The sequence below is a fragment of the Pavona decussata genome, unplaced genomic scaffold (genome assembly GCF_977016875.1).
Source record: "Pavona decussata unplaced genomic scaffold, jaPavDecu1.1 SCAFFOLD_329, whole genome shotgun sequence".
In the NCBI taxonomy this organism is placed as follows: Eukaryota; Metazoa; Cnidaria; class Anthozoa; order Scleractinia; family Agariciidae; genus Pavona; species Pavona decussata.
This window is the reverse complement of record NW_028145717.1, coordinates 1,162,501-1,177,074: the sequence shown is the minus strand read 5'-3', so window position 1 is coordinate 1,177,074 and position 14,574 is coordinate 1,162,501. Positions and strand designations below refer to the sequence as shown.

The window sequence follows — 14,574 nt, the reverse complement described above, 5'->3', positions numbered from 1 at the left end:
TTAGTAAAGTGAACGCTAAGCCCATCGCGCGTTACAGAACTGATGAGCCGAAAGAGATTGCGCGCAGTCTGCCCCTGGGAAGATACACAATTTTTGCTCTTAGAAAAGTTCTTATTTCGGCTTATTTCGATTAGGAAATAATGCAGTTAGAGATAACATAACATTGACAAAGTAAGTTCTTTGTTTTCTTTCGAGCGACACTGTTTCAATTGCGCAAAATTTACTGACCTCGGAGTTCAAGAAAAACAAAAACACTAAAGTAGCTTGAGCAAGTTCTGACTTGCTAGTGCTATACGTGATGCCAACTTGTGAAAATAGGCGATTTTCGCGATGGCGTCATCTTATTACAACTTACAGAATCCTCTTGGTTTTTCCTTTCTTATTAATTTTTTTGCAATCCTAGCTAGTGAGGTTTAGATAGCAATAACTCTTATAGCCAAGAGAAAACAACAAATTGAAGGATTCTGGTAATTTTAGTAAGTGACGCCATTGTGATTTCAAATTGACTTCTGTTATGGAATGGCGTCGCCATAACCCAGTTATCAAATAGCCAAGGGCGGGGGGCTTGTTATTTAATTCACTTGAATAAAAATTGTAAAACAGTTGTAAAACGGTCGATCAAAACGTTACGTAGCTTTGTGATCTGTATTTTGCATTACGGTGTCAAGAAGTTATTTTCAGCATCACAACGCGCGTGTGGCAATTAATCTCTGACCCTTAGTTGATACAAAATGAACAAACAATATTTATTGCAGAAACAACGTTCTTTTCTAGAATAACGGTTGAGCACGTGCAGAGCTAGGTGGCATCCTTATCAAAATAACCAAATTGTACGGTCATCCACTGTCACTTACAGTAAAGTTACTGATGTCATGGTCGCCTTTCTTTCCTCTCTCTTACTGAACCCAAACAAAGTTGCACATATCTCGTTATTTTTGAGCTCAGAAACTGACATGTTTTGCTAAAGCAAAATGGAAATGACAGTTTCTTGGATCAATTTATTTGTGTTTTCGTGACTTTAATAAACAAATTTTACAGGGGAAATGTTCTTGAAAGTGAGACAGTATGCGAAGTTCTAGTAAGTAAAGTAAGTAAGTAATTTATTTAGTGTCAAGTACACAGGGGGTGGTCTCCCAGTCCCCCGAGCCACAGGCTCATGATATAAGTGTTTGACAGTATAAAAAAAAGATAATAACTACTAATTAAATTAAAAAGTAACATCTAAATATAAATAAATAAAAATAAATCGGGTCAGAGGCAATTGCTGCATTGACAGCCGTTAAAATTTAACTTAGTTAAAAGTCTCCGAAAGGATTATGCATTAGGTGCGTTTTTTACAGCAGAAATGGAGAGTACTTAAAAAGAAAAAAAAAGGGAACTAACGAAAACGAAAATACTTCTGCTTGGATATTATTTATTCGCAAAACTCGTTTGACATTTAGGATCCTGAAAAAATATTTATGGACTGATAAGTCCGTTGCAAGAAGACTTCATTTCTACACTGAAAAGCGCTATCATCAGACAGCATTTAATGTGAGTCACGGGAAAGAACTGTTTACTTTTAACGGAGCACAAGGTCGACAGAGGGAGGGGGGGGGGGGGAAGAGTTCGAAGGAAGCAATTTTTCAAGTTCAGCGCTATTTTTTATAAGTAGATGTAGTCCAAAATGCCTTGCGCTCATCCAAATAAGGGCGGGAAAACGTATTTTGTGACTTTAAAGTTACAAGTTACAAGGGAATTGGTTCTTGAAAGTGTGACAGTAATGCAGATTTCTAGAAATAGATAGTACTTAAAAAAAAAAGAAAAAGGAACTAACGAAAACGAAACTATTTTCGTTTGGATATTAATTATTCGTAACCGTTTGACATAATATTAATGAACTGATAAGTCCGTCGCAAGAACACTGTTCATTTCTGCACTCAAAAGCGCTATCATCAGACAGAATTTAACGTGAGTCATGGGGCCGGAACTGTTTACTTTTAATGGAAAACAAGGTCGACAGAGGGAGGAAAAGGGTTCGAAAGAAGCAACATTTCAAAAGTGACTTTCAGGTTCAGCGCTATTTCTATAAGTACAAGAGCTGAGAGCTTTTCTTACATTGTTATTATTACACTCGACCCCACAAGCTTTTAACTTTAAGAGTCATCGTGTTAAAATAAAGGCTTACTACTACTGCAACTCAACGCCAACTATTTTAATAAGAGGTGAAAAGAACAAATTTCTGCACAACAATACTCGCGTGGCAATTAATCTGTTGCGTTTAGTTGACACCGATATAAGCAAACAATATTTATAGTAAAATACCTTTCTTCTCTAGAACAAAGGTTGAGCACGTGCGTAGCTAGCCGGCATCCTTATCAAAATAACCAAATGAAGTGTACTGTCATCCGCTGTCACTTACAATAAAGTCACAGCTGTAATGCTAACTTTTCTTTCCTCTCTCCTTTTGACCCCCAAACAAAGTCGGACAGATTTTCTTAGAATGCGCAGGAACTTATATGCTTTGCTGAAGCTAAAGTTCAGAAAAGGAAATCTCTGTCACTTTATTTGTGTTGTGTTAAGGTGAAAAATTTCATTAAAGTGGGATAGAAATGGTGTGACATTTAAAAGCAGACGTACTCCCGGGAAACGAACATATGTCCAAGTAGACATTACTTTTTCGAATTATGCTAAGTGTTGGCCATTTAGGAGAGTTCAATTTTTCTGTTGTACATTAAAAAGAACTTTCGTGAGACTAAATTTAATAAACGTCACAACGAAGGGCACATTCATGAATGTTTACTTTTAGCGGAGAACAGGGGGCAGGAACTCAGCGGAGAAAGGAAGGGAAGTCGACTGAGGAAGGAAAAGCGTACACGAGAAGCAAAATATCAAGAGTGACGTTGATACGCATGTGTGATAAGGAAACTAGCAGCTATAAACAATACTTTGCAACAGCAAAATCAGGGACAATGAGACTTGAACCACCGAGGAAAAGGAAAGGACTGAGTACACAGGGGAGGGGAAGGGTGAAGTTTAAGACTCACAAGGGAGAGGCGGAAGTGAGTGAGTGTCCAGACCAGCAAACGAATCTCACGTGACACATTGTGATAATCTACTCTCATCACATTAACCTGCTCAGTTATCAAATCACAGATCTATTGGCTGTTATGATTAAGTGGTATTTAAATTGCGCTGAAACAACTTCAGTTTCAGTGCTATTTTTATAAGCAGATGTCGTCCAGAATGCCTTGCACTCTTCCAAATTAAGGAGGGAAAACTTCTTTTCCGGCTTTTATCTCGCGCTTTTTCTTTCAACATTTTCTTTAGAATGGTCAATACTTTGATTAACGAAACAGTAAAACTTGGACGAGACTATAAATGACGATATTGAGTTTTCATCCAAGAACATAAAGCCATATTTTTTATCCTCCCAAGTAAAAGCTGATGTGTGTTCAAACTTGCGCTGCCTAAAAATGTCACAGGTGAGGTGTCTTTGCCAAGATTTTATGGCGTAATTATTTTTTTTGCATAAATGCCATCATTGTTTTATGAGGAATTGATACACTCTTGCTAACGTATGAGAAATCACGTGGGTTGTCAAACAGGTATTATAAAACAGCTCGCGTATGGGTCCAAGTCAAGGATTACTCCCCTAGATTTCCCAAGATTGCTTCAAGATGGATTATTGGAAACTATCAGCATTGGTTTTTCTCTTATACCTGGGGAATTTTGCTTCTACCGTGAAAGGTAAGCTAGAGTACTATAACTTAGCTCATTTAATGAATTGGTCAGGAATATCTATTCATGTGCATTCACCTTTTATTAAAGACATCGAAACTTTTCAAAACGTAATTCAGATTTCGTAAGTTTTGTTTTAAGGAACAGCGCAGTTAAGCATGGATTTCAATTATTCCTTTGTGACTTCAGTTTCTTTGTTTGGTTGATAATTCAAGGAAATATCAGAAATTTTACTAAGTTAATGGAAATTTAGGGCACGCCCCCTGCAGGAAGATACATTGCTGCTAAAGCGAAACAAAAACATAAAACGCAATGAAGTTTAGTTCTTTGAATACCATCACGTCTTCTTCTAGAAGTACTCATGAAACAAAAACTTTTCATGCCATTTATAAAAGGGTATTCCGGCCTTGCAAAGCCATTGGAGAGTTCAAGCCTTCGTAAGATCAAACAACATTGATACCGAATTCCGTTATTTGTTTCGTGTTGTTTCAAGTTTTCAAAGGTTACTAACCTCTTAGTTCAAATAATACAACTAAAATTGAAGTTGCGCAGACAGGCATGTTTTTACAGTACTTGGCAGCACAACAACTCTTAATCACCGCAGAAATCAACGATTGAAGTTGACAACGAGGACACGTTTAAACTGACAGAGTTGTTTCTTGAAGCATTAATTTTAACAAAAGAACTTTCTTTCGGCAGACAATCCTATCTCTTTCTCGAGTACAAAATGAATAGCGAACATTTACTGTTATCAAAAGACTGTACACATCCCCTTTGGAATTTAATAGTCGTTCCACAAAATGGGTTCAACGATGAATTTCTACAGTGGAAATGAAATCGTTTTGGTGAGAATATATCATGCAATTTTGCTAAACGGTTGCATGATTTTATGGTCAACCAAGGAAGTCTTTTTATAAGTCTTTAATCTATTTTGGGTTTATCTCCGTGAATAGTGTGGGTTAGAAAATTGTGCCATTCATTAACTGCTTTGAAATTGAGAATGGAAAAGTTTTGACGATTAAATCTCAAAGTTCGTGACTTGTTTGTGCAGCCTTATAAAACTGGGAATTCTACGACCTGTGGATCTTAAACAATGAATGGTATTTCCTGCTGGGCCGGAGCAAGCCCTTACTTGCAGAAGGGTTATGTTTTATTTCGGGTTCATTGTTACATCAGTACTTTATCAGATTGCATAACAGTATGGTGCCTGATTACGTTCATGTTCTGTAACATGAGAAGAAATCGATTTTGGTTAATTCTTCCTTATAGGGTGCTTACTTATTTTACTTCTGTACGTGGTGCTCTCAGTGATGCACTATTTATTTCATTAAATTATTATTTTTTTAAATTTCTTTTCGTGTAATGCACCTTTACTCCCACCAACAGCACCCCACCCCCTTCCCTCAATTCTCTCCTTAAATACAATATCTTCAAACCGGATTATCTTTTGAATCCTTAGGTGTCACCATGCAGAGAGGAAGAATAAATTCAACTGAGACACCACAGGGGTGGAACTGCAACAGCGGCTGTGATGTACCTGATCACTGTACGTTGCCACGTTGCACCAATGTGGTATTCCCTCAGACGTTCAGTGGATCGGGAACGGTACGTTTGTAACTCTAAGAATGATAATGAGCTTCATGGTGATTCCGGGGGAACTTGCTGTTTATCAATCCTTGGGAAAGTTAATTTTCCTTTTTAGAACCCCAGGGATATGTAATCCGAACAACCTCCCCATACAGTGCCCAGCAACTGGAAAGGAATTTGGTGTTTTTTATACAGCCAAAAGTCTTGTTTTGCTATGATTTTGATGCTGCGTTACATGTTGTTTCACAGATTTATGGGGTCCATTAAAGTAATTTTCGCTTGATTCTGACAAATATGACTGTTTGTCTAAACATCGGATGACAGACAAAAAAAGCAAAAACAAACTGTTCGAAATAGATCGTGGGAGGGATAGTGATTGGCTAAGGGGAAAACAAAACAGTCCCCACACCCCACCCCCGTAAAAATGAAATAAAATAGATAAAGAAATAAATATATACAAAATTGCAATAAGGGATGACAGGTGACTATGGGTGATGATGACATATCGTATATATCTACTGGGTCCTGTAATATTCCTCTCTCAATACAGGGATACGAATTTATTTAACTGAGCTCCTTGAGAACGTCAAATGGAAAGAATGATTGTTCTCCAATCATTCCTGATTTATTTTAGTCATATTTCTAAGACTTAGGAATTGTTGTAGTTATTATGTTGAGACTGGAGATTTTTGAAAGAGGGGGGAATTAATGTCTAACCTCCACATGATTGGCATTGTTCCTGAATTGGTGAAATCCAAACAAACGAATAATCTTTATTCATGAGATGTTACTCTACTTCTCAATGTTTTTGCACTCTTCTATCTTTAACCTTTTAGGTTCGAGTTTTTGTGTCACTGAGTCATGAGGATTCCTCTACTGTTCATTCACCGTCAGCCTATTGGGTAACCGAGATAAATACTTCAGGATTTCAGCTATGTCAGCGTGCAACAGGCTCCACAAATGGCACAGGGACAATCAACTGGGTGGCCTTCCAGGACAAACCAGGAATATTACTTGGAAGTGTAACTTTCAATGGAATATGGACAACAGAAACCAAGTGTGATAAAGTCACCTTTTCTCAGGTTAGACAATAGAAGTGACGTTAGAGCTAACGATAAATTAACTCTTCAATTTTCACGTTGCTCGTTGGACACTTAAAATCAACAGGTCTGCCTGCCCTGCCCACTTAGATCAAGTAAAAAAAAAACTTCCGTTGCTTGTCAAGTCTTGCCAATTTGAATTTCTTTGTCGTTTCACCTTTTATATCAGCCAACAACCAAGAAGAAACAGGTATCGAATCTTACTGAACCAATTTTTTACTGGGAATGCCATTAATGAACCTTCCTCAGCACTTCTCTTGTGTGCATACTCAGTGACGTCCTATTCTGGTGGGCACTAAACAACAATGCTTATCCTTTCAGCTCAGCATAGTACGTCATTTGATTGAAATAGATATCGCTTGAATGGTGAAATCCTTCTGCAGACTCTCCAAAACTGGGACTTGATTTCAATGGTTGAGGAAAGCAGCACCGAGAACAACACAAAATAATAATTTTGCTAAGTTCTAAAACGTAAACGTTTCATACAGAAATTGAAAGTGAGATTATTATGCAGCTTAGTAAACAGAACTACAGGAGAGCGGTAAAAAAGAGACGTACTAAGCATTTCCACCCAGCTCAAACTCAAAAGGTTAAGCCACCCTTAGGCCATTCATAAATAAAGCTATAGAGAACTTCGTCTGATCCATAGACTCAAAAGCTAGAACCACCTTGCGCCGTTCATGCCCAAGGGTCAGAATGAACTTCAACAGCTTAGTGTCCACTATTTCTGGGGTGTTTTATTTTCCACTCCTTGGCAAAGTGTGAGAATTCTGTATTATCAAACTGAGGACCATTATCGTTCGATGTGTGCTTGTCAGGTCATTCCTCGTAGCACTGCACCTTGATCTCTGGCTGCAGACTGGATCCTCCTCTTGTGCTTCCATAATTTCCTGCAGTCTTGTTTCTGAGCCAGGCAGCGAAGATATCACACACCGCACACGCAATCATTTCGTTATCATAGATTGTCGACTGAAACATTTGATCTCGAGCTTGGAGGCTCAATATCGCATCGGATATGACAACTTCTATCCAAGAAAACGACTAATTTCCTTGACGTGGAATCTTTTTAGTCGCATTCTGAATCGCTGGCTCTATGGCGAACTTGATCCAGGGTGTGACTACTCGCATGTGGTACCAGGGCTTTGTGGTCCGTTTCCAAAACGATTGACTTCACCACGATGTATTCCCATGATTCCTCGCACGCCTCTTCCTTCTCTATCTGTGTGTATTTGGTTTCGGTGGCTGGCATTGCTCTGACATGAACGATACTGGCCTCAATTCAGGAGTTGTCTGCTTGGAGCTAAAGGATGACCCCGACTAAGATTTGTTTTTGTCATATGAGGCTAGTACCGGGACTTGTTCTAGGTCGGCTTTGGTTTGTTGGAACGAGCTCTGCTGATCACTTCTCCAGTTCCACTGTTTCTCTTTCGGAAGCAGTTCTCTAATGCTCTTTGTCTTGTCAGAATGATGTTCTCAGAACTTGCTTGATTGGTTCACCATGCTAAGAAATGTACGACAAATTCTGTGGTGGCGGTGGGTCTGCAACAGTTTGAAGCTTTACAGGATCATCCTCAATGGCACCGGTGGTTATAACGTGACAGGTTTAGCGCTGAACTTGCACTTTGCATGGTGGAGTGTCACGCCGGCTTCTAACGACGCATAAGAGCGGCTTTTAGCCCCTCATTGTGTTCGTCTCGGTTTCTCCCGTGGAGCAAGGTGTCATCTGTGTTGTATTTTTCGCCCGTTATTCCCTCCAGCGTCTGACGCATGTTGGAATTTCTCTGAACTAGAACTGATGTCAAAGGATTAGACGTCAAGCAGAAACTTCCCAATGTAGTGCGAAACGTTTTTAATGGTCTTGATTCCTAGCCTAGCTTATCCAGGAGGCCACACTTCGATCGAAATCTCTGCCTCCCCTTCCCCCAACCCTCCACCTTTCTTGTTCCATGGTATGAACTTTGTATTAAATGAAACTTCACTTTTCAGAAATAACTGAGTATCTTTTAACTAATAGTCCCGGAGTATTATTTGAATAATCATTTGCCTCATGCAGTGTTCAAACACTTGCTTTGCAGAGCTTTGGTGAAAGACCTACTGTGTTTGTCACCGCTAAATACGCTCGCAGTACAAAACCGAATGATGCCGTCTATGTTTGGTTGGAAAATCTAGAAAGTCGGGGATTTGAAGTCTGTATACGAGAATTCTTGCCTTTTGACGGAAAACACCAGGATACAATTGTGGTAAGCCACTAAGTGTTGAAAATAAGTCAAGTAAAGGTGACTCAACTGAGTTTAAAATTCGTGAAAATGATTACTGATCGAATGCCTTTTAGTCAATGGTGCTTTCGATGTTTAAACGTTTTATCAAATGCTTGGATAAATAAATCTCGAAAAAAGAATAATCCAAAGCGCTTACTTCAGTGCGGCACAAAATGGCTTTGTAAGGAAAGCTGCTATGGCTAGGCGTTAATGCATCAGTCAATTCCAGCGGTGACCATCACCCCCGGGCAATAGTGGGGCATTTTCCCGCACTGTCCATCCCGGGGGTCGGGCATTAGTCTTCCACCCAATTACCCCGGGGCATTTGTCTATCTCACTTTTTTCGCGCTACAGCATTGTCGCTTCCTTAATGACAAATTCATCGGCAAATACAGTGAGTTTCTTATTGAATACGTCTAGATAGGACATAAAATGGGACGCTAGAGCTGTAGAATGCGCTATTTTTGCTCTAACTACGGGAAACAAGACCCAGCCAGAATTAGCTTAGATTTTACTGAAAGTAAGACGAGAAACGAAGAAAATAAAACATTTTTGACATGTTTGAGCCACCAACCCGGGGCATTTTAACAACTATTTTGTCCTGGCGGTGGGGCATTTGCCAGTTTATTTAAAAAAAAAAATCCTAATACCCCGGGGGTCGGCCCGGGGGGTGGGGGGGATGGACACTGTTGGAATTGACTGATGCATAAAGATAGTCTGTTTGTATTCCTTGTTCATCAATCACGACTACACGTTTTCCTACGGAATCTCTAAAAACATTGTTAGGCGCATCTGCATGAGTTGCAAGTACTCAATCGGTGCTTTAATTTTTCCGACTGTCGTACTACGATTTGAGGGCATGGAATGTTTTTATCTCGTGCCAATGGTTTTATCACGTGTCAAGATCCTGCGGTCCTTCACGTGCTTCTCGTCGTCTGTAAGATGTTGCTCGTTTACACGCGGTTACCAAACGTGGCTGTAAGAATGGTTATGTTTTATATAGAATTAAAACAAAACACAACCCGCTTCTCTGATTACTGTTAGATCTTCTTTCGTCTAACCAGGGGGAATCAGCTCAACTAAATCGGCGGATGGAACTCAAAAGACGCACACAATGGTTGTTCCATGCTTGCCTGTATTTTACAAGTTCACTCAACAGCTCTACTACAACATTCTCTGGCGAAGAACTTCTAGTGTTGCTTTTATGTTGGTTGGAGTATGATTGACAGCCTACTGTCAAAAACTCATCAACTACTAACATAGGCTAACGTAATCCCTTCTAAGATTGGTTAGTGTTGGAATTGGTAATGGATACCTTCCATTTATTTATTGAGAAAAATGTACCTTTCTTTCAGGATTTTCACTATGTTCTTCGATAAGGCCGACCAAAATAAAGCAACGGGAGAAATATAAAAATTACATTGAAGATTTGTATCAATAAAAATTCCACATTGACAATCATAAGTGATAAAAACATACTCGGATGAAGTTTCAAGCAGTGCTCAGTGTTCTTGTTGCAAAACAACAACTTTCCAAGAAGAATGGCGGCACAACAAGTCCACGCCTATTTTCCATAAATTAAGGTGTACATGTTTACAACCTTCAGTTACCTTATTAAAAATACAGTACGTGGTTAAAGAACAAAAAGTGTTGACATTGTCAGTCACCTTCAAATTAAAAGATTTAAAGATTATTTTTATTAAAATAAATACAGTAAAAACTAACTTAAATAACAAGATATCGGCTGGTATAGATTCGGTAAGAAACACTGAATATATTTACTAGAAAACGATAAAAACAAGAAGGGTGGCCATTTCCAGGCAAATGCCAGAGGAAGGTTAACTGAAGGTCAGATACGAAGAATTACAAATTGACCCCATGTAAACAATGCATTGTTATTGAGGAAAAACTAATTTTAAACATATTTGGTAGAAGAATCAATTTCCTGGGAAACAATCCTAAACAGAACACCTGCTTATACCAAATCTATACCAGGAGAAAACAACATTTGATCAGAGCTAGATCAGCACCACACTAAAACATAAATAGAAGGACAAACCATTGAACTTTTTAATATTTTTATCCCTTTGATTCGAATATTCCCGTAAATAACGCATATGTTGTATCGCTTCCCAACACCGAACAATAGATAAACCCAAGAAAACCAATAATAAAATATCACAAGTGTGAGTTTCTACATTGTTCGTATTTTTATTGTTTAACATTACTACCCTGTACTTGGCGGTAACATCAAAAACCATTTTTAATTTTACTTTCCCTTAGATGGAAAGACCAGTAATAATAATAGAAATTTTTCTTTTTATAGGACTGGTTCGCTTTTCTCGGCAATGGCTCTCATCTCAATTTTACGATCAATAAAGAAGCGGTTTTTCCCAACAAAGGCAAACCCTCAGCTAACGACAACTATGGATTCTGTCAGGTTAGTGGCAGCTGTAAGTCACCTAGGTATATTATGAAGCTAATCAGAGCTTGCCTTTTTGTTATACTATCATAATATTCCTTACTCAAAGTGAAATTACGAGTTGTGTTTAATATTTCTATTCTCTTAATAATATAAATGGATTACCCAAGAGGCAAGAGTTGACAACAAACAAAAAACATTATCTCAAAATATTTCTTTGCAGAGCACTATGACGATGTAAAGGTCTCTTAATTAAATTATTAAAAAAACTTAGATAGAGAAATGAACATTATTGAAGCAAATATAAATAAATAAACAAATAAATAAATAAATATAAAAATAAACATATAGTTACTAAAAAAGTTCCTGAATAAACTTTCTTTCCTAATGATTGTTTGAGTTACTACACTGTTAGATAAGATTAATTAGAACTTCCGTATTGATTTTTCAATCGAATTTGTTGCTTGTTTATTCATTGATATTCCCTTTTTAGAAAGTGCCTTTTAACACCACACTCTATGCATCACCAGTGGTCCTTGTTTCCGTTCACCACCAATATGACCGTCAAGCGAAAAGCTTCCTTCCTCCAGAAAACAACATCATCACGGCCTGGGTGGAGGTACGCTATTACCAGCTGTCCTATTTTCGCTCTATAAGGCGGGATTTTGCCCCGTGAGAAGGGACCCTGGGAAAAGGATAAGAACGTACTTTGTTTCAAATGGGGTTCGACGGATGCACAAGACAAGTAAAACAATCCTCCTGTGGGAAGGGAATTTGAGAAAGAATCAGAACGCAGTTTGTTTCAAATGGGATTGAACGGATGAACTTGACCAATTAAACAATCCTCCTTTGAGAAGGGACCCTAGGATAGGAAACAAAACACACTTTGTTCCAAATGGGGAAAACTGGGAAAACAATTGTAAATGGGGTTGAACGGCTGAGATAGAAAGGTAAAACAATTCTCTTTTGGTAACAGACCATGGGATAGGAAACAAAATGCACTTTGTTCCAAATGGGTTCGAACTGCTGAATTAGATAAGTGAAAAAATCCTCCTGTGGGAATGGACCCTGGGTTAAGAATTAGAACGCACTTTGTTTCAAATGGAGTTGAACTGCTGAACTACACAAGTGAAAGAATCCTCCTGTGGGAAGGGACCACAAGAAAAGAAACAGAGCACACTTTGTTCCAAATGGGATGGGACGGATGAACTAGACTAGGCAAACAATCCTGCTGTGGGAAGGGACCCTTCACCTTTTTTCAAACTGGGTTTGAACTGCTAAACTAGAGAAGTGAAACAATCCTTCTGTGGGAAGGGACCCTATTAAAAGAATCATAACGCAGTTTGTTCAAATGGGGTTGAACTACTGAACTATAAAAGTAAAAGCATCCTACTGTGGGGAAGAACCCTGAGAAAAGAATCAGAACGCACTTTGTTCCAAATGGAGTGGAACGGATGAACTAGACAAGGCAGGCAATCCTGCTGTGGGAAGGGACCCTGAAAAAAGATGCAGAACGCACTTTTTACTAACTGGATTTAAATTTCTGAATGAGACAAGTGAAACAATCCTCCAGTGGGAAGGGACCCATAGTAAAGAATTTGAACGCACCTTCTTTCAAAATGGGTTTGAACTGCTAAACTAGACAAGTGAAAGAATCCTCCTCTGGGAAGGTACCATGAGATAGGATACAAAACGCACTCTTTTCCAAATGGGGAACACTGGGAAAACAACTGAAACGCACATTGTTCTATATTGGGTTGATCTACTGAAATTGAAGAGAAGAAGAATCCTCCTGTGGGAAGAGACCATGAGAAAGGAAACAGAACGGAGTTTGTTTGAAATGGGGTTGAAGAACTGAACTAGACAAGTGAAACAATCTTCTTGTGGGAAGAGACCCTAAAAAAAGAAACAGAACGCACTTTTTTCAAAATTGGTTTGAACTGCTGAACGAGACAAGTGAAACAGTGCTCCTTTTGGAATGGACCTTAGAAAAGAATAAGAACGCACTTTTTTTCCAAACGGGGTTGAAATGTTTAACTAGACAAGTAAGAAAATCGTCCTGTGAGAAAGTAACCTAAGAAAAGAATCAGAACGCACTTTGTTCTAAATGAGATGGAAACGCTAAACTAGACAAGTGAAACAATCAGCTCTTTGGGAGGGGACACTGACAAAAAAATCAGGGGACTTTTTTCCAAGTTTTAGTTGAACTACTGAAATAGACAAGTAAAAGAATCCTCTTGTGGGAAGGGGCCATGAGAAAAGAAACAGAACGCACTTTTTCTCGAATGGGGTTGAACGACTGAACTGGACAAGTGAAACAATCCTCCTGTGGGAAGGGGCCCCGAAAAAAGAAACAGAACGCACTTTTTTCAAAATGGGTTTGAACTGCTGAACGAGAGAAGTGAATAAATCCTCCTTTGGGGAGGGACCCTGAGAATATAAACAGAACCCAATTTTTTTAAGAATGGTTTTGAACTGCTGAACTAGACAAGTGAAACTATCCTCCTGTGGGAAGGGACCATGGGATAGGAAACGAAACGCACTTTGTTCCAAATGGGGTTGAACTACTGAAATAGACAAGTAGAAGAATTCTCTTGTGGGAAGAGACCATGAGATAAGAAACAGAACGGACTTTGTTTCAAATTGGGTTGAACGACTGAAATAGACAAGTAAAACAATCTTCTTGTGGGAAGGGACCCTGAAAAGAAAGAAACAGAACGCACTTTTTCAAAACTGCGGTTTGAACTGCTGAACGAGACAAGTGAAGTAATCGTCCCGTGGGAATCGAACCTGAGAAAAAAATCTGAATGCACTTCGTTCAAAATGGGTTTAAAACGACTGAACTAGACAAGTGAAACAAACCTCCTGTGGGAAGGGAACGCTGCAATAAGAATCAAAACGCACTTTGATCTAAATGGTGTTGCACTGCTGAACTAGACAAGTAAAACAGTCCTCCTGTGAGGAGGGACGATAAAAGAAGAATCAGAACGCTATTTGTTCCGAACGGGGTTTAAGTGCTGAACTAGACCAGTCAAACAATCCTCCTGTGGGAAGGGGTCCTGAGAAAGGTATCAGAACAGACTTTGTTCCAAATGGGATTGAACGGATTATCTAAACAAGTTAAACAATCCTCCTGTTGGAAGGGACCCTGAGAAAAGAATCAGAACGTACTTTGTTCTAAATGGGTAAACTGCTGAACCGGAACGTGAAACAATCCTGTTGTGGAAAGGGACCGTGCTATAACAATCAGAACGCACTTTGGTCCAAATGGGGTTGAACGGATGAACTGGACACGTTAAATAATCCTCCCTTTGGAGGGGGCTCTGAGAAAAGGATCAGAACGCACGTTGTTCCAAATGGGGTTGAACGGCTCAACTAGACAAGTAAAACAATCTTCCTTTGAGAAGGGGCGCTAAGAAAAGAATGAGAATGCACTTTGTTTCAAATTGAGGTGAAGTGCTGAACTAGACAAGAAACAATCCTCTTG

The 14,574-nt window shown here is 39.0% G+C and overlaps 1 protein-coding gene across 1 annotated transcript in view; it reads left to right on the top strand.

The window, feature by feature from the left end:
* The first annotated feature begins 2,704 nt into the window (after nt 1–2,704).
* The window catches only part of LOC146453603 (uncharacterized), a 73,452-nt gene continuing 61,582 nt past the window's right edge, over nt 2,705–14,574 (top strand). The window contains exons 1-6 of the mRNA XM_085096429.1: nt 2,705–3,729; nt 5,180–5,325; nt 6,144–6,389; nt 8,483–8,647; nt 10,992–11,105; nt 11,581–11,706. Of these exons, the coding sequence (XP_084952555.1) occupies nt 3,660–3,729; nt 5,180–5,325; nt 6,144–6,389; nt 8,483–8,647; nt 10,992–11,105; nt 11,581–11,706 (867 nt within the window). The 5' untranslated portion in view covers nt 2,705–3,659. The remainder of the gene's footprint in view (nt 3,730–5,179; nt 5,326–6,143; nt 6,390–8,482; nt 8,648–10,991; nt 11,106–11,580; nt 11,707–14,574) is intronic.